The sequence below is a fragment of the Topomyia yanbarensis genome, chromosome 1 (assembly GCF_030247195.1).
Source record: "Topomyia yanbarensis strain Yona2022 chromosome 1, ASM3024719v1, whole genome shotgun sequence".
Lineage (NCBI taxonomy): Eukaryota > Metazoa > Arthropoda > Insecta > Diptera > Culicidae > Topomyia > Topomyia yanbarensis.
In genome coordinates, this window is record NC_080670.1 from 10,497,338 (window position 1) to 10,517,754 (window position 20,417).

A 20,417-nucleotide genomic window follows, 5' to 3' on the forward strand; every position below is an offset into this window, starting at 1 on the left:
GGCGCGAAATGTAACAAGAGCAAAAAAAACTGTAAATAAATTGTTTTCCTAGTCTCGTTAACACTCGCGAAAGGAAATAGGAGTTTTTTTTCGCTCGTTTCCTCCAAAGCCTACTATCGCGGGATCAACTATCGCAACGTGTCTCGTTGCGCATCGGATATAGGCCGATAGGTGGCACTTCCGAGAAGGTTCTCAGGCCAGAACAAGTTCATTGAGCCTTCTCCATCCTTTCGCTTCCCATCCATCGCCGGGCTACTGCGATGAACACCTGTTGCACCATTTTTGGACAGTCATGTGTAAGCGTTTGCCGCGTTTCTGTGTTGTTGCTTTTGGCTCGAATGGTTCACATTCCTTTAGGGTAGCCCGCTCAGTCAGCCTGCAGTGAGTGAGTGAGGAAAGGAATTTGAACCACTTTAGTTACTTCCTTAAACCGGGGACCAACCGCGCCGATCAGTCGATCGATCGATCGAGCGCGCTCGTTAATCATCCTGAACCGTTCGACCGGTGTGTGTGTGTGTGTCTCAATGGGACATTTTAAATGTCACTTTAGCCCCGGCAAAGTGGCTCTCTCTGTATGGATGGCTCTATAAATAAAAGAGTGCCTCATTTAATTACTAGCTCTGGCTGGGATGGGTTACGTGTGCGACACATCCACTATGTAGCCGGACGATAGACGACAGCAAGACGATAAAATCGATAATTGCAGATTACTCAACTCGCTGCCGAGGGGTTCCGTGCACTGAAGTTACTCTTCCTGCTGGACGCTGCGGACTGCATCTCGCGCATAAACAGTTATTATTATATTAAAATTAAAATTAGTACAAAATTGTCCACGAACGATGGTTGGTGTAGTGCTCTTGGGCTGAGTCGAGTGTGGATCGGTCGGTCGGTTGAACTGACGATAAGTGTCGCCGGGACGTGCCCGGTGTCGACAATTCTGCAGCGTTGATAGTCGGTCCTCTGCGATCGTTCCAACACAAGCCGCGTTGAGGGGTGAATTACGTGTAATTATGTGTTTAGTCGTGTGTTCGGTTCCTGATTGGGGCTTGACAATCTGTTGGGGTAGCTCACGCAGGTTGCTTTGAAGATCGATTAATAACAACTTAGCGTAGCGTCGCGCTAGCGAGGGGTGTGCAAATGGGCTATACTTTCGAGATTAATGGGCTGAATGTTTTGCCTAACTTTATACTCTGTTGATTGGTTTAGTTTATCGGGCTAAATGAGATCAAAATTGTAATTACGTCCGCGTTGTTTGAGTCGGGGATGGTATAGAGTCAATTTTTCAGCGTTGGAATATTTCGAAGCAAGAGGGAGAAATACCATATTTGATTACGACCACGAATTACAATTTTTTTCGTGACTTCGACTAACGTTTTAATAGAGCTCCTTTTTAAAATTTCGGAAGAAACAGAACATAGAGTTTTTGAAAGTCAATAACTTCCATTGTTCTTTGAAATTATTGTAATGTTATTGATAAAAACTTGAAAATGCAAGTGTGGCAACACTGGCGACTGGAATGATGATAAAGGTAAGACAACCCATTCGTTTTGGTTATGCTAGTATTAGAAGTCGAATGGAATGTCGGTTTTTCTCATCATTCGTTTGACCGTCTTTGTATTACCAGCATCAGCATCTGTATCGAACAGACTGATGCAAATCAATCGGAGAGCAACCTACCCGCCAACAGTTAGGAACAAAGGCCGTCCGAGAAAGCCTACCAGCCTCTGGTGACGTTAAGAAGCCCCAACGATTTTGAACCGGGGCCAATTGGAACACATATTTTCCACCGTGAAAATATTGTCTTTAGCAAACAAATGAGCCCTTATCAGTGTTATCAAATAAGTCAGAATTAAAAATTTGAAAATCTTACCTCACCAACTATTATTTTTATTTGTGATGGGTAGCATACACACAAAAAAGCCGATTTTAAATCTTCCGACCGAAGCTCGTCCGTGATTGGATCCCGCTAATTTTATGCACTGAGCCGCAAATCTTGAACAGAAAGACTAGGGATGTTAGTCGCATGCTGCTTCAATAACGAGCGCCTTCTTTTTGAGTAACTGCGGGAGAGAAAACGCTTTTAGGATAAGGTCTCCTCCGTGGACCGACTGCACTGTGCAGCTCCATGTTAGTGGCAAACAAAATAGCCATTCTCAGCGCTTACAAATAAGTCAAAAGAATTGAAATTTGAAAAATTTCATTTCTTTTTCATTTTTTTCTATAATGATTTTTTTTTTAAAATATTGTTGCAATGTTATTCACGAAAAACTGAAACAAAAACAGTGAATTTCTTTTCAGAGTCGTCCTACTGCAGCTGTTGAGCTGCGTTTTCAGAAGGGCTATTCATCAGAATCACTCACTACAACTGCAGACTAGACGGGAAATGTCACCGACTAAAACACTGCTTAAGGTCAATAGCAGCGGGCCGTGATTCTGATTGTGATATTGAGTGTTGGATCCAGATGTATATTTGTTTGTACTTGAGACCGCGTTGATTAGATTATAAATGCAGTAGCGTCTACTAAATCATCGGGGCATATTTGTTTTCCAAATCTTGGGCGTAGTTGTTCGTGGATAATAACGATTGCATGTTCGCCTTTCTGTATCATGGCGAGGGACTCGAACGATATTATGCTGACGTATTTGGTTGCGTGTCTAAGTTCGATGGGGTTAAGTTAAGGAGAGGTTTCCGGACGTGACCGATTCATTGTCGCGTAAACGCGGGCGTGTATAGTGAGTGTGTGAGAACAAGAATCTGAAATATACAGATCGGAAAACTAGAAGTGGCAGGGTCACTAGAAACAGGCTTAAAATCTAGCGGACTAATCTTTTGTCTTCCGCAGGCAGGAGTCGAGCTTGGGCAGTGTTACTATGAATCACTTAAGTCTACCAACATGTATCACGGCAAAGACAGACTTGTCCCTCTTTAAAATGAGAACCGACGACATGTTAGTAGACTTGAGTGATTCGTAGTAACACTGCCTAGACTCGACTCCTGTCAGCAGAAGACATAGGATTAGTCCGCAAGATTTTAAGCCTGTTTCTAATGACCCTGCCACTTCTAGTTTTCCGGCTTGAATAATGCACATCCTTGCTCTCAGTTAAGTACTATGGCTCTAAAAATTTTCATAACTTTCCCTACTTTGTAATCTCTAGCTAATGGAATAATTAGCCAAATATTAACCGAAATTTACAGAATTTATAAAAACCTTTTTTAATATTCACTTTTTAATGTTTATTCAAATTTTTTTCAAAATTTATATTCTATATTGACTAAATGTATACTAACTTTCACTAAATTATATTACATTTTCGGAAAAGTTTATTCTAAATTTATACAAAATTATCTAAAAAAAATAAAATTTAAACTAACCCAAATATTCAAAATTACGAGATTTCTATAAGTAAAAAAATGAGTTTCATGCAACGTTTTAGAATTCTTCCTCGACAAGGGCCGGGTTGGATTGGGTTTTTCTCATACACGACACACACACTGCCATCTGTATAACAGTGTGAAATTATTAGTCTCACCCGAGAACTATAATTCCACGCTGTAGCACAGATAGCAGCACGCGTCATGTAGCAGAAAATGACCATGACCCAGCAAGGACAGTGGCAGAATCCGGATGACACTGCCCTGTTTCCAAGCTATTCAAAATATATTCAAATGTTAGATAGAATCAGTATAAGCAAGTGTGGCAACACTAGCCACTGGAAGGATCGTGGGGGAAGACTACATATTCGTTTTGGTTATGCTGGTATTTGTAGTCGAACGAAATGGAAAGACACGAAAACGAGCGAGAGAGTGATAGTAGCTCGTATACGTGCGACTATGTAAAAATATCGGCCGGTTTTTCTCGTCATTCGTTTAACGGTCGTTGTACTACCAGCATTAGCATCTGTACCGAACAGACTGCCGCAAATCCATCGGAGGGAAATCTCCCCACAAGCAGTTGGCTGGCAAAGGAGGCCACACGAGAAAATGCTCCAGCCAGTGATGCCACAAGTACAGATTTATCTGGAAAGGTACAGATTTTTGAAGCATTTTTGGTACAGATTCTGTACGGTACAGATTACAGATTTTTGTAAAAAAGTACAGAATAGTACAGATTTTTTTACATTACAGCAAGGTAAAATAATTTAACCACAGACAAAATTTAACCTTACGATGCATCCCAGTAAACAGCAGGCAAACGTTGTGTTAGGCAGCAGTGATGGCAAGAATCTGAAGTGGAGCTGGTACTGATTGAGCTTGAACTGAAGCTGACATTAGAATGCGATATGCGAGAAACTTGCTTCCAGCAAATCAAAGGGATGATGTCTAAGTGAAAGCCGAGTGAATCTTCTCGGAGTGCATACGTTTGTCTGACCTGCTCCATTTGAATTCCTGCAAGCAGGTTGCTCGCATCCTTTTGATATTATCAGCCCCATCTCAGCTTCTCGCCGCCACTCTGTTGGACACCTTTGGCTGCAAAAAAAAGTGGCAGCAAGAATTTGAGCTGGAGCTGATATTGGATTTACCCAGTCACACTCATTTAAAATTCTAACTGGTTTCTTGCGGAATTCCAGCTCAAATTACCGAGTCAGAATGTCTTGTTTGATTTCCCCAAATGAAAAATATGAAAAAGAAAAATGATATTTATAAAACAACCTTGTTATTGTTTGGGTACAGAATCCGGTACAGATTTTTCTATGGAAGAGTACAGATAAAAAAGATTTTTCAACTCACGGTACAGATTTAATTGTGGCAACACTGGCTCCAGCCACTAGAGCGCGACAAGAAACCCCAACGCTACCTACCGCTATCGTCCTGCGAGACGTTCGTCGCTATCAGAAACCAACGAAGCTACTAATCTGCAAGCTGCCTTTCCAGACTCTGGTCCGCTCAGCCGTAATGGCGCTCTAAGAAGCCAGCGAGGTCGGTTTATTCGAATATACGAATCTCAGCGCTACCAAATAAGTCAAAAGAATTGAAATTTGAAAAACTTTTCCTTTGGAAATCCTTTTCCTCTTCCTTCTTTTCTTATTAGTATTGTTGGAATGTTATTGATGAAAATATGAAAATGCAAGTGTGGCAACACTGGCCACTGGATGGCTATGTCAGGGTGAGACAACATATACTTTGTGGTTATGCTAGTATTAGTAGCCGAACGGAATGGAAAGGCGCAACGCAAGAAAACGAGCGAGAGAACAATAGTACCGCGTATTCGCGCGTCTATACAAAAATATCGCTCGGTCGCTTTTTTTCATCATTCGTTCGATCGTCGTTGTACTATCAGCATCTTGTGGCGTTAAGAAGCCCCAGCGTTGCCGACCGCTATCGCCGCTATCAGAAGTCAACGGAGTTACTAATTCTGGTCCGTGAGATTGCGGAAGACTTCAGATCCGATCTACGCTTCCAGGGCTTAGGCGTAAGTGGTCCTCCAAAAAGCCGGCGAAACCTACCTAGTCGGTTTGTTCGAGGGTAAAAATCCGTGCTCCATTGCCAAGCGAATGTCGAAAAATATGAAACTGGCTCGCCAGTTCCGCGGTCTTTTCAGAACAGGCACGTAGTCAGAGAGGTCACTAGAGAGCTAACTAAGGAAGAAATCAGAACATAAAGGCAGAAAACCCGATGATGACACGGAAGTGTTCAATAGCGAGATATATATATGAACGATCCCCTATACGCAGTTGGTGAGGAAAAAATATTTCCCCGCCTCGTAAACAGGTATCCACGTGCAATAGCTAAGAGCTTGCGCGTGATCTACTGGACAACCATTGGCTAAAGCCTTGAACCGAGCCCGTTGAACGAATTATTTAAAAAAGTAGAAGTTTTATGGACGACAAAAACTCTCCGAAAGTGAACGCTTCATCGCAAGTGATAGTCACATTTAACAAAACTCAGATGTAATACTCTATATTAGCAACTCTGTTTTAAATGTAAATGACAAGTTTTTGAATCGAACCCAATTTGAATTTCTGTATTAGGCCTGTGCACTAGAGTAACAGGAAAAAAAATGCCCCCATCGGCCCACCCCTGAGTCGATTCCTAGTCCCACCAGGAGTACTTGCACCAAATTTGAAGCAAATCGGACAAGTCTAACTACCGGACCAACGCGCCTGAAGTTTGTATGGGAATTTTCAACAATTTACATGGAGAAAACCCACCAGCTCGCATTTTCGCCGCTAGGTGGCACTGTATGCATCGTATTATCACTGTAAGTGAAAATAAGAAAGATAATTTAATTGTCTACAACTTTGTCGAAGACTGCTAGTCAATCCGGCTTTGTTAATAGAAGTTATTAAACTTTTAACGAAGTGATGTCTGAGTCAGTTTTGCATGGGGCCTAACAGTGCATGGTTGTGTATCAGTACTCGATTCACACGAACTAAACATTTTTGCGAAATAATCGTTAGGTTTAGCTCAATGGTATGTTTACAAGAATTATAGTAAATAATACGAGTCATGCTTTGGTTAGAAAATTTTAGTTCCTCCTGTTACTACATAGAGGGCGCCAACACTAACTTTTCAACGGAGAGAGATAGAAATTTGGTGTCTTCTACAAAGTTATAGAGCAGGCATTTTTCAGTATTTCATCCAAACATCTTGATACTCTATCTCTCTTCTATGAAAAGTTAGTGGTGGCGCCCTCTATGCGGTCACAGGTGAAACTAAAATTTTCTTACCAAAACATAGCTCGAATTATTTACTACAATTCTTGTAAACATATTATTCAGCTAAATCTAACCATTATTTTACAAAAATTTATAGTTCGCGGGACTCGAGTACTGATACACAACCATGCACTGCTAGGCCCCAAACAAAACTGACTCAGACATCACTTCGTTAAAAGTTTAATAACTTCTATTAACAAAGCCGGATTGACTAGCAGTCTTCGACAAAGTTGTAGACAATTAAATTATCTTTATTTTCACTTACAGTGATAATACGATGCATACAGTGCCACCTAGCGGCGAAAATGCGAGCTGGTGGGTTTTCTCCATGTACATTGTTGAAAATTCCCATACAAACTTCAGGCACGTTGGTCCGGTAGTAAGACTTGTCCGATTTGCTTCAAATTTGGTGCAAATACTCCTGGTGGGACTAGGAATCGACTCAGGGGTGGGCCGATTGAGTTTTCAAAAATTCATCATTTTTCTGGGCAGTCTACTGTAGAGGTGTGCGCCACGCCGTCGCCGCGCCGCGCCGGAGATTGCATGTAAAAATAGTAAGCACATCGGCGTGACGCCGGCGCGCCGCCGACCTTTACCTGAAATCGGCGGCGCGGCGCACACCTCTAGTCTACTGTGCACTCTATACTCTTAGTATAAATACTAGGCATCACATTCAAGCGCACTAGGCAAAAAAAATTCAATTTACTGAGAACGACAGTTTTTGTTTTCGCGTCATTTTAACGCAATATCATTCATATTGGCACTTAATTTCATTTTCATGCGAGTTCCAATTAAAACACTGTTGCGACTAAAATGTTGTGACTAGTTGAATATATAAGTCCAATAATGTCTTCCGTATATGGCATTCTCTTGGTTCGTTTTGGAATAAAATGAGAGAGATGATCAGAAATCACGGAGGAGGGAAAAAGAATCAGATAATCTAGGTCGCCTCAAGAGCAGCATCTCTTCAATATTTTTTATGCACTCAGGATGGGTGATTTCAAAATTGCGCTCTGAGCCGGGTTTAATAAGACGGCATTTTCGAAAGTTTACGTCTTCGTTACCCGCATAACGTTCAACGTTAAGTGCAACAACTCTATTTGAAATTATTTCCCAAATTTTGGCAAAAAGGAATCTGCAATAAAAAAAAGCATTCCAATCTTGACGAGGATTGTAAAAAACTTGAGCTATTTAAAAACGAACCAATTACTGGCCACATTAGTGTCAACATGTTTGAATTGACTTAGAAAATATAACTGCAAGCATCGTAGCAAATCCAACTGTCAGAAGAAACTAGCCAGTAAGCTATGGCGGAATTGCTATTTTTCACGAAAAATTCCGCAATTTTAAGTCTAGAACAACAACTGGTATATGTTGGGCTGTGTTCTTCAGATATAACCATAATTGAAATTTTAGTCATCAGCGAGAATTGGTTAAACAATTGATTGGGTTGTGGATATAATTGGTTATAGTTGTATCGCCGAATCCCAGCGCTTTCATTCTAAACCAGGTGTTGTTCTAATTTATCGAAGGAACACCGCATCCACTATGACTACTGTACGAGAACTTGAGCAAGTCAGTGAAGAGCATGAAGAAAATTTGTCGTAACATTTATGCAACGAAAATTTTGCTGAAAGGTGTTAAAACGTTGCTGGTTGCTGTATACATTTCGCCGGGGGATCCTGAACATAGTGGACAGAAATTGGCAGCATCCCACGATCTACGAATCCAGCGCACTACTCATTAACACCAATATCAAAGGCTCTTTTCAGATTCACCATAAGTATCATAGTGAACACATACTGAACATTTTTTATTCCAACGTGATTCCGTTGAATATCATTAGATTTGAATTGACGTTCCGAAGTATAGTCACGACACTCCGTTTATGTCACAGACATTGCCCACTCATCTTTTTTGTTCGACAATTTTGAGTGTCTTTTCCGAGTTTTGGACAGAAATATATTTTGGACGTCATCATGCTACACTTGCACAGTTTCCCGTAAACGGATGACCAACTTTATATGATGCGCTCGATTCCATTTTCTTTTCGCATGCAGAATTTTCTGTCAATTTTTTTTTTTTTTTGAGAGGATGTTAATTACATACCTGCAAGAGCAATGTGATAATCATTAACTGCTGAACAGAAACAAATCAATTAAGAAACTAACCCTTAGTGTTGATGTCCATCAACTGATCACTTGATGCTATCAGGCACTCGTAACAAATCATTTTCTTTCAAATCAACTTCAATTTTTACTTCCGAGCAATAATCACTGTCGCTTTTTATATTTGTCAAAGCCTAGTGACAAATAATCTGAAAAAGGAAAAAAAATCGTTAGAATTCTAAGAAATTAAACTACGTTCTAACTCTTACCTTCAATATTTCAAACACATGCAGTTTGTAATGGCACCTCCATTCCGTCGTCCCAGGAGAAAAGGCAAAACCGTTCCAAACACCTAGAAGGTGCAAATAAAAAATGCTTTAGAAAAATCTTATTCCTGAAAAACCTTCCATTACACACACCCCCGGTCAAAATGCAAACAACCTATCTGTCGCTATCATTAGGACAGCTTATCGCAATCACTCGCCACCCTTACATACTTCCACAGAGGAGCAATACTTACTACAAGCCCCTTGGGTTAAAAGTGCAGGAAAAAGTTGCAAATTTCGCGATATAATTTATGATAGTTTACTATCGCCGAGAGGCTCGACCGACCTGGTCCGACTGGGTAAAAGACTACAAGAGCTAGGGCGAGAGAGGGGAGGGGGAAAAACTAGAGCAGTAATATAACATCGGGCTCGGGCAAGTGCGTGTGAGTTCACAGTCCAGTGACTCTCGGCAGGGCTGACTGGCCTGCTGCGTCGTCGCACGTTAGGCAACTAAGTGATGATGATGGGAGCTTCTCAACGGGTAAGCTGACTAGACGAGTTTTTTCTGCCGATCGTGTTCAGAGAATGCCGAAGCGCGTCAATCAACCCTAATTATGATGACGGATGATTATAGCTGGTAACATTGTCGGTTTCTGACCTACCAAGAACCAATAATCATCAATAAAGCCGAAAAACGACAAAAAGGACGACAGTTGGCTACCTTCGCCGCCACATGTCCCACTTCCGGATTAATTTTTATATTTTCACACCGAAATCCAGTATGTCGTAACCGGGAGCAGAAAAACACAAAAAAACATCGAACCGCGACGCTCGATTAGACCTGCCGATCTCAGCGTGCCATGATTTTGTTTCCCCTGTTGCTATTTTCGGGGCTCGCGCGAGAGAGACTGAGCGTGCGAGAAAGACAACGCGAGATGCACATCGTTCGCGCGCCCCTCAACACACCCGAATGTTAATAAGCTGGCGCGCGTGATTGGTCGGAAATCTAAAATCGAATCATCAAATCGCGCCTGCCTTGGATGGGGAAACTACCAGCGGAGTGGCTGTGTGCGAGTGAACCAACAGGCTTCGGAGCCCGGGTCAAGCGCGAGTGAGCGTGCGCGCGAGATCGAACTGTCCCTTTTCCACACGGCGGCTGCTGCTTCGCGCTCCCTCTCCAAATGCGAATCATGACACACAGCGGCAACACATCACGGCACAGGCGCGCGCACCGTTCGTTTGCGACGTTTATGGGAAAATTGTACGCTGGCGAGATTAGAAGAAAAGAAACTACTCACCACGCCTACTTTCGTTTCGGATCGGTTCGGCAGGCTCTCAGACGACGGACGGGGAGATGAATCTTCACATCTCCATCTCTCGGGCTGCTTTGATCGGAAACCAAGCCATAATAATATCGGAGGAGACCCATAAAAATGCGGCATGGCGCTATAAAGAGATCAAAAAAACGGTACGGTTCGCTTCCGCTTCGATCGTCTTTTGTTGTTTGGTGGGTCCCATGTTCGTCGTTTTATTGATGGCGGGGTGACCAGCCCACGATAGGTTGCGCTCTGGTTTTCCAGGCATCCGGGGTCCATTTTATGATGTTTATCCAAGTACCCCGAACAAGAATGACTTTTTGTGCACAAACGGAAGAAGGAGGGAAAAAAATCAAAGCCGGCCGAGCCGAACCGAATCGACCCAGCCGGTTATGTTTGGCCCAAGCAAACAAACAAACTGGACAAGAAAATGTCAAATATTGGTCCATCGTTTTGACTTGGGTCGGTCTTCCGGTGCGCATCCATTCTTCTGGTACTCCTCTTCGGAAGGTAAACAACTCATTTTATGAATGAATGAACTTTCAAGTGGACGCAGGTTGATTTTAAGTGGCTTCTCGGCGTTTGCTGGCGGCAGGTTGTTCTTTGTAACAGTTCGTCAGCCTGATTTGTTAATTTAGGAGAGCGGCTGATTGGGAAGGATATAGCTAACGAATTCGATTCGTGGATATGGGTGTCAACTGGCCCTTCAACGACATCAATTTCGTGTAGCTATTTGGCGCAACAAGGATTTCTTGCAAAAAATCCCCGAAAGATTTTTACATAAAAAAATTTAAACGATCTCTCAAACGTTCGTGGATCAGTCCTTGAAACTTATAGAACTTTCCTGATGGTGACAAAAATTCTAACTCGAGCTGTTTGAATCAGGTAGAAATTTGAAAGAGGATAAGCGTTGGACAATACACAATACAGGGAATTAAAAACATACTCCCACGAAACGATATTCCAAGCAAAGACTTGATACTACATTGCGTTGCGGAACTTGACCTTCTGTTTCAGCGGACATCGCAGTCGATTCTTAGTGTACTGGGCGAGGAGGTGCTATGATCCTTCCGACCACTGACAATCCTTCCGGAGGAGTGACTTATGAGGCCAGCACGCTTGACTCTCTGACCCATCCAACCAGGATAACCAAGTGATAATTCACTTAAAATGCAATTAAACCCAAGTGGACTGATGTAGGGCTTTTCAAACAAAACAAAATCAATATTATTCTGAAGCCACATGCAAAAGTAGAAGTACTAACCGGGTTCTGATTCAATGCAGCTCACTCGCTTTGAACGCCACCCTCTTTCATTTCTTTTTCCGATTCCTTCATTTCTGTTACTGTACTTTACTGCCGTGATACGCATAACAGTCCCATTTGCTATGGATTTCCTATGCAGGTGGGACTGTTATGCTTATCACGGCAGTTTAGGCCCGTTCAAAAATGACTTCTCATCGCTAAGATTCCTCTCCCGCTCAAACGCATGGTGAAATAAAACCGGATCCTCGGCTTAAAATTATATCTATGGTCCTCATTCGGGCCTCTGTGTGAATTTCTTTTGAAATATCAAAGATTTGCCTTAATAAGTCCTTCTTGGTAACCAGTCTAAAATTAACAAATTACTAGCGACGACCCTTTTTCGAAGGTGTACCGCATGTAAGTACCTGCAAATGGTGTTGAGATTGACGGCGTGGTCACCGAGACTAGTTTGGTTTTGCGCGAATCTTCTGAAGCTCGGCGTTGGTTGTTTTAAGGACCTCTTGCTGCCGCCAGTGTAGACTGTAAACGATTGTATTCAACACATTCTACCATGTGGCCTTCACACCAGTACGCAGAAGTAGTCCCAAAAGCCGGCCGTCTCTTGTTGGCATCACGTGGGTAACTGTCCTCCCGGGAACGGTGCGCCTAATGGTTCACTGATGATTCACTATCAGAATTACGGCACCGAGGGTGAAAAACAAACTGTTTTTTTTTTTAATTGAAATGCATAGTAGAAAAATGACAGCGAAAAAAGCGTTCTACTCCATACGAGAGCTCGCGTACTATCTTCTCTGGATAATTTAGTATTTAGTCAAGCTCAAATGTTAGGATAAATTCCACTTTCTCATTGTTCCAAACTTCCACCGGTGATGTAGTATTTTTTTGATTCGCGCACGTATGAACGTGAATTGATTTGCTGTTGAAGGTTTGCTTTCTGTAGAATATTGGGACAAATAACTTTCTGAACTGGTAACCCAACTTTGTACCGGGAAACAAGTGCTTTTTGTTCTCTCCGGTGTGGTTTAGTTTTTTCGGTAGTACGAAGGTGCTTGCTGTGGCAGAGGCTGCAGTAAAGCATTAGTAATAAACAGTCCCGCGAGTGATAATTATTACCTGCGATATCGGTGCAGTGAAGTTACTAAACAGTTTTCTTGCCTGAAAGACGGCTTTGTTTAGACGAGCTATGTCAGCTCTATTGTGTGAAGGTCACGCGGGTGACGGATAAAACAAACGAAGGATCAATTCACCTACCAGCTCGTCAGGAACCAACTGGTGAAGTGTTTTGTTTTTTACTTTTCTTATCGATTTTTTTTTTCTTTTTATTGCTTTTGATTTTTTATTTTGATTTAAGTTAAACAGTGCGGTCGAGCGTGTTGCTCCCGCAACAAAATGGAACAAACAGAAGGATCACCCTCCGAAGACGAATATTATGGGGAAGAAGAACATATATCTGATACTGAGACAGATAATGTTATGGTCGATCCACTTCCCCCCAATGTCTCACAGCCCCCCCGAGTCAAGGTTTACCAGGATGGATCCGCTGGTCCTTGGGTGGTATACTTTCGGCCCAAAAATAAACCGTTAAACAGCATAACTGTTGCACGGGAGCTGACAAAACGTTACTCGGCCGTAACCGAGATTAAAAAGGTTCAGTCAGATAAACTGCGCGTAGTCGTTGCTGACTTGAAACAGGCCAATGATATCGTTAGCAATAGCCTCTTTACGCTGGAGTATCGCGTCTACATCCCTTCTCGTGATGTGGAGATCGACGGTGTGGTAAGTGATGCGGGTCTAACTGTCGATGATCTGATGAATGATGGGGCTGGCCGCTTTAAGGACCCTAACCTTCAATCAGTTAAGATTTTGGAGTGCAAGCAATTGCACTCAAAGTCCATCGAAGATGGTAATTACTATCCATCAGACTCGTTTCGCGTAACCTTCGCCGGATCTGCACTTCCGAGCTACGTTGAAGTGGGAGGAGCTCGTCTACCTGTACGCCTGTTTGTACCGCGGGTCATGAATTGTTCCAATTGCAAGCAGCTAGGTCACACGGCCACCTACTGTAGCAACAAGCAACGGTGCGGTAAATGTGGGGAACGCCATGCGGATGATACTTGCAGTAGGCCCGCTGAGAAGTGTGTTTACTGTGGGGAGAATCCGCATGCACTTTTGACATGCCCAACGTACAAACTTCGCGCGGATAAACTGAAGCGATCCGCCAAAGATCGCTCCAGACGCTCTTACGCAGAAATACTTAAAAGAGCTGTTCCACTTATCTCCGAAAACCCATTCGCTCTCTTGCCAACTGACGATAACGCCTCTAACGACCCTTGCGAGGGGCATTCTTTGGCTCCGCTTGGAAACTCTAGGAAAAGTCCTAATCAAAACTCACCTGAACTTCCTCGTAAGGATCCTAGGTTGTCCCAAACAAGGGTACAAAATAAAAATAATTCATCAACTGGAAGTGCTGGTACAAATCCGAAGATAATACCTCCTGGTTTTGGGAAATTGAGATACAACCAGGAGTTCCCAGCACTCCCCGGGGCACCAAAAATCCCAAGTGCTCCAATTTTACAGTCAGAAACTCACCCTAAAACGGGATTCCTTAAATTTTCTGACATTGTGGACTGGATATTCACAGCTTTCAACATTACCGATCCTATGAAAAGCTTGCTGGTTGCTATTCTACCAACAGTAAGAACATTTTTAAAACAGTTGACTGAACAATGGCCCCTCCTTACAGCGATCGTATCCTTCGATGGCTAACTTATTAGACGGAATCAGGGATCTGATCACTGTTTTACAGTGGAACTGCAGAAGTATTATCCCCAAAATCGATTCATTAAAACACTTGCTAAATTACAATCATTGTGATGCATTTTCCCTATGTGAAACATGGCTAACTTCTAATATAAACCTCAACTTCCACGATTTTAACATTATCCGCTTGGATCGAGAAGACTCATATGGGGGGGTACTTTTAAGGATCAAAAAGTGCTACTCCTTCAACCGAATCAACCTCCCTTCGACGCCAGGCATTGAAGTTGTCGCTTGTCAAACAACAATCAAAGGCAAAGATCTTTGCATTGCTTCTATTTACATTCCTCCTAGGGCCATGATGGGATATCGAAGATTCTCCAACGTGATTGAACACCTTCCCTCGCCCCGCCTGCTTCTTGGAGACTTTAACTCTCACGGTACGGGGTGGGGCTGTCTATACGACGATAATCGATCTTCGACAATTCAAGACCTTTGTGACAACTTCAATATGACAATTCTGAACACAGGGGAAATGACACGAATTCCTAGACCACCTGCGCAAGCAAGTGCACTGGACATATCTTTATGCTCGACATCACTACGGTTAGATTGCAAGTGGAAAGTAATATCTGATCCCCACGGTAGTGACCACTTACCAATTGTAATTGCAATCACCACTGGTTCAAGACCAGCGACACCAATCAATGTTCCCTATGACCTCACACGAAACATTGATTGGAAGAGCTACGCTGCTGAGATATCCAAAACTATCGATTCAACACAGATACTTCCCCCGGAGGAAGAATATAAGTTTTTGTCCAACTCGATTCTCGATAGCGCGATTCAAACTCAGACGAAACGAGTACCCGACGTGAACACCCAAAAACGTTCTCCCAACCCGTGGTGGGACAAAGAGTGCTCAGACGTGTACGCGGAGAAAGCTGCCGCGTATAAAACCTTCCGGAACGACGGGTTAGTTGCTAGTTATCGAGTGTACGCGATATTAGAAAAGCGAATGAAAAATTTAATGAAAGCTAAGAAACGCAGTTACTGGCGCCGGTTTGTCGACGGGTTAACAAGAGAAACATCGATGAGCACTCTTTGGGGCACGGCCCGACGTATGCGAAACCGAAACAGTACTAACGAGAGCGTGGAATATTCAAACCGTTGGATATTCGATTTCGCCAAGAAAGTTTGTCCGGATTCCGCCCCGGCACAGAAAATCTACCGCGCCGCGTCGCCTTACAATACCGCGAACGAAACACCGTTTACGATGGTGGAGTTCTCACTTGCTCTCTTATCATGTAACAATAAAGCCCCGGGGCCAGATAGAATCAAATTCAACTTGTTGAAGAATCTGCCAGACTCTGCCAAAAGACGCTTGTTGAATTTATTTAATAGGTTTCTTGAGGGTAACATTGTCCCACATGACTGGAGACAGGTGAGGGTCATCGCCATCCAAAAACCAGGAAAACCAGCCTCCGACCACAATTCGTATCGTCCGATTGCAATGCTGTCCTGTATCCGGAAGTTATTCGAAAAAATGATCTTGTTTCGCCTCGACAATTGGGTCGAAACAAATGGCTTACTGTCAGATACACAATTTGGCTTCCGCAAAGGCAAAGGGACGAACGATTGCCTTGCGTTGCTCTCAACAGAAATTCAAATGGCATATGCTTACAAAGAGCAGATGGCATCAGTATTCTTGGATATTAAGGGGGCTTTCGATTCAGTTTCGATCAACATTCTTTATGAGAAGTTGCACCAGCATGGTCTTTCGCCAATTTTAAATAACTTTTTGCTAAACCTGTTGTCTGAAAAACAAATGCATTTCTCGCATGGCGATTTATCGACATCACGATTTAGCTACATGGGCCTTCCCCAGGGCTCATGTCTAAGCCCTCTCCTCTACAATTTTTACGTGAATGACATTGACGAATGTCTTGTCAATTCCTGCACGCTAAGGCAGCTTGCAGATGACGGTGTGGTCTCTATTACAGGTCCTAAAGCCGTCGACTTGCAAGGACCACTGCAAGATACCTTGGACAATTTGTCTGCTTGGGCTCTCCAGCTGGGTATCGAGTTCTCCACGGAGAAAACTGAGCTAGTCGTATTTTCTAGAAAGCGTGAACCAGCGCAACTACAGCTTCAATTAATGGATCAAACTATTGCTCAGGCTTCAACATTCAAATATCTCGGGGTATGGTTCGACTCTAAAGGTACCTGGGGATGTCACATTAGGTATCTGAAACAGAAGTGCCAACAAAGGATCAACTTTTTCCGTACAATAACTGGAACATTGTCGGTGATGGAGTACGGGTGTTTCTGTTTCCGCTCCGCTGCGAACATACACTTCATCAAACTGGAGAGAATCCAGTATCGTTGCTTGCGCATTGCCTTGGGTTGCATGCACTCGACCCATACGATGAGTCTCGAAGTGCTGGCGGGCGTTCTTCCGCTAAAAAATCGATTTTGGGAGCTCTCATATCGATTGCTCATCCGATGCGACATTCTGAACCCGTTGGTGATTGAAAACTTCGAGAGGCTCGTCGAGCTTAATTCACAAACCCGATTTATGTCCTTGTACTTCGACTACATGGCACAGAGCATCAATCCTTCTTCGTACAATCCCAACCGTGTCCGTTTCCTAGATACTTCTGATTCTACTGTATTCTTCGACACATCCATGAAGGAAGAGATTCGTGGAATCCCGGACCATATGCGCCCGCAAGTGATCCCCAATATATTTTATAATAAATTCCGAGAAGTCGACTGTGACAAAATGTTCTACACTGACGGATCAATTCTCGACGGGTCCACAGGCTTCGGTATCTTCAACGAAAATCTTGCTGCCTCATTCAAACTCAATGATCCTGCTTCAATTTACGTCGCAGAATTAGCTGCCATTCAGTATACTCTCGGGATCATTGACACCCTGCCCTCAGACCATTACTTCATCGTTTCGGATAGTCTCAGCTCCATTGAGGCCATCCGTGCGGCGAAGCCTGGAAAGCACTCACCGTATTTCCTGGGGAAAATACGGGAATATCTGAGTGCTTTATCTGAAAAATCTTACCAGATTACCTTGGTTTGGGTCCCGTCACATTGTTCTATTGCGGGCAATGAGAAGGCGGATTCTTTAGCCAAGGTGGGCGCATTAGAAGGCGACACTTACGAAAGACCAATTTGCTTCAACGAATTTTTCAGTATCTCTCGTCAGAGGACGCTCGATAGTTGGCAAACCTCATGGAGCAATGGGCATCTGGGACGGTGGCTACATTCCATTATCCCGAAGGTATCAACGAATGCTTGGTTTAAGGGGTTGGATGTGAACCGGGACTTTATTCGTACGATGTCAAGGATCATGTCCAACCATTACTCGTTTGACGCGCATCTCCGTCGTATAGGGCTTGCTGAAGGTAATCATTGTGTTTGTGAGAACGGCTACCACGACATCGAGCATGTTGTTTGGCTGTGCGCAGAGTACTGTGTTGCCAGGTCCCAACTAATAGATTCCCTTCGGGCCCGAGGTAGATCACCCTATGTGCCAGTCCGGGACGTCCTGGCAAGCCGTGACCACCCCTATATTTTTCTTATCTATATCTTTTTGAAAACCATTGATGTCCAAGTTTAATACATTTTCCCCTCTCTCATTCACAGTAGAATCTCACCAACCTATCCCTGTATCTACAATATGGCATTGCTTCACGAGTCTTCGGTGCATACCCTTCTTGATAACCGTCTACCCAGAACATCATGACATACCTCACATGCAGATGATATAGAGAACATCATGACAGTATCAGAGTGCCAATAATTATCCGAAATATCGACCCTCTCCTCGCCCCTGCGATTACAGGCTGGAAACTACAACACTACAACAAAGTGTGCATGTCCGCCACAATGATCAATCAGCAAACGACGATGTCAATTACACAATATGTATCCCACTTCCTACCTTTTTCCTTTACTTACATAAGAGGGGAGCAAGCCGCCCCTAAATACGGCCTTCCTTTCCCCCACTAACATGTGACATGTAATTAAAAAAAAAATGAATTATCGGCCTCGTTAAGCTAAAGCATTTGGGCCTAAATAAACGTATTTAAGATAACTTTCTGAACTGCAGTTCACTCGAGTACCTGAATAAAAGAACAAAAAAATCAATCACTTAGAACCACTATTGCTGCCGATGCGAGGTAAGCACACAATTTTCACATTCGCTAAGCAAAGGAAAAAAAACTTCTGTGCTCAAACGATGCCTACTTCGATCACCAAATAATTGTCAGCAGTAATATATGCCTATATAAACGAAGACTGCATATCAAAAAGACCGGCAAATTTGTCCAAAATATGGAGACATTAGCGGCAACACCTCTTGCAGGCAGAGCTGAACAATTTTATGTCGTTTTTTCTTGAGACAAACTGGGCTGAAACGTGATTCAGTTTCTAGATCAAGCAATTCAGCATTTTAGTGTTAATTTATTGATATCCTGACATTAGGAGGGGTCATTATATACTAAATTTAGTGCAGGGTAGAAGATACGAAAATGTTAACAATTTTCCATGGACACGAAGGTGAGGTGCACGTGTGCTTTTTAACATATTTTTCCCTATATTTTCTAAAATAAAGTCTAAACAAATAGACAACAAAACTTCTGCTCTTAGCAAAATGTTTTTGGTTTTTTCAATCGGGACAAATAGCTGCAATATTAAACTCTCTGAAATGCCTCACTCTCTTGCTACCATCATAACCACTAATGCTGCAGAGATTGATAGATACCATTCAAAATATATAATAATTTTGATAATTTAAGACATATTGTTCTTCCGTCTGACAATCGTCATTATACAGCTTGATCCTTACTTCCACCCAAAACTGCTGTTCCCATCACTCAATCACACATTGATTTAGTCTTCAGCCAAAGAAAAAAAATCCGGGAAACCAGGAGACAAGTGTGCATAAACATAAACACCGATCATCTTCCACACCCTCAGCCCACAACACGATTGCGCAGCTCACAGCCAACAGCATAATTTACGCGCGCGTCTTCTTCTCATCATATACCTACTCCCCGGAAAGATGCAACAGCGAAAACACGCGACCGGGTCCGTTGTAAACAATCCCGAAGACAAAACACGTACACGCGCTCGCCACCGCCTGCTTGGTTTGGATGCCCCCTCGCAACACGCGATCCACTGAACGCAAGAAACAGAGGTGTCGATCGGAAACGGAAATAGAATGCATTTTCTTTCTTCCACCTTCCGACGGACGCGTGAAAGAGCGAGTGGGGAACATTCTTTTAATCGCTGTTAATTGAAATCATAATAATTTTCGTTCGGTGATGATTGTGGTCATATTTTTCGACGCTCGCACTTCCTCCACTGTATAGCAGAAACAAAACATCAAGAAAGCACAAATAAACACGAATCATAGCAAGCAGTGCCTTTCTCGAAAGACAGAAAAGAAAGCACTAATGTTTACAACTGTCAGTCTTCGCTGCACCGATCGAAGCACGTGTCCGGAAGGAAGTCCCATTCCATTGTTTATACTCATGTGTATACTTTCATTTCTTTCGTTCCAGGTTATACGTCCCTGCACGACCGAAGCAACAGTTCCCCACCGCCACTGATCCAGTCGTCCAGTCAGCAATCTGGGAATGGCGTTTCTGGTGGAGGTGGGGGTGGCGGTGGTGGAGGAGGGAGCGGTGGTGGCAATACTAGCAGTAACAATAGTACCAGTGCAACCAACAGTCAATCCTCGTCCTCCGGCAGCAATGTCAACAGCGGAAGTAGTAGCAACAATAACAACAACAACAACAACAACAGTATGTCCTCGTATCTGTCCTCGATGGCGGCAGCGGTGAGGAACGCCAACAGCAATAGTGCAACCAGTACCAACACCAGTTATCCTAGCAGCAATAGTGCGAATACCACCTCAACGACGTCCAGCAGCGGACAGCATCCGCAGATGAAAGAGGAGCACGAGCCGAACAGTTTTATCAACATCGACGATCTGCCGGTAAGTAGTTTGAAAGTGAGATCAATC

At 43.2% G+C, this 20,417-nt stretch overlaps 1 protein-coding gene across 5 annotated transcripts in view; it reads left to right on the forward strand.

The window, feature by feature from the left end:
* LOC131676870 (ETS-like protein pointed) overlaps positions 1 to 20,417 on the forward strand; it is a 353,859-nt gene that overhangs the window by 330,642 nt on the left and 2,800 nt on the right. For all 5 annotated transcript variants that reach the window (XM_058956245.1, XM_058956246.1, XM_058956247.1 and 2 more), the window contains one exon: positions 19,954 to 20,390. In XM_058956245.1, the coding sequence (XP_058812228.1) occupies positions 19,954 to 20,390 (437 nt within the window). The remainder of the gene's footprint in view (positions 1 to 19,953; positions 20,391 to 20,417) is intronic.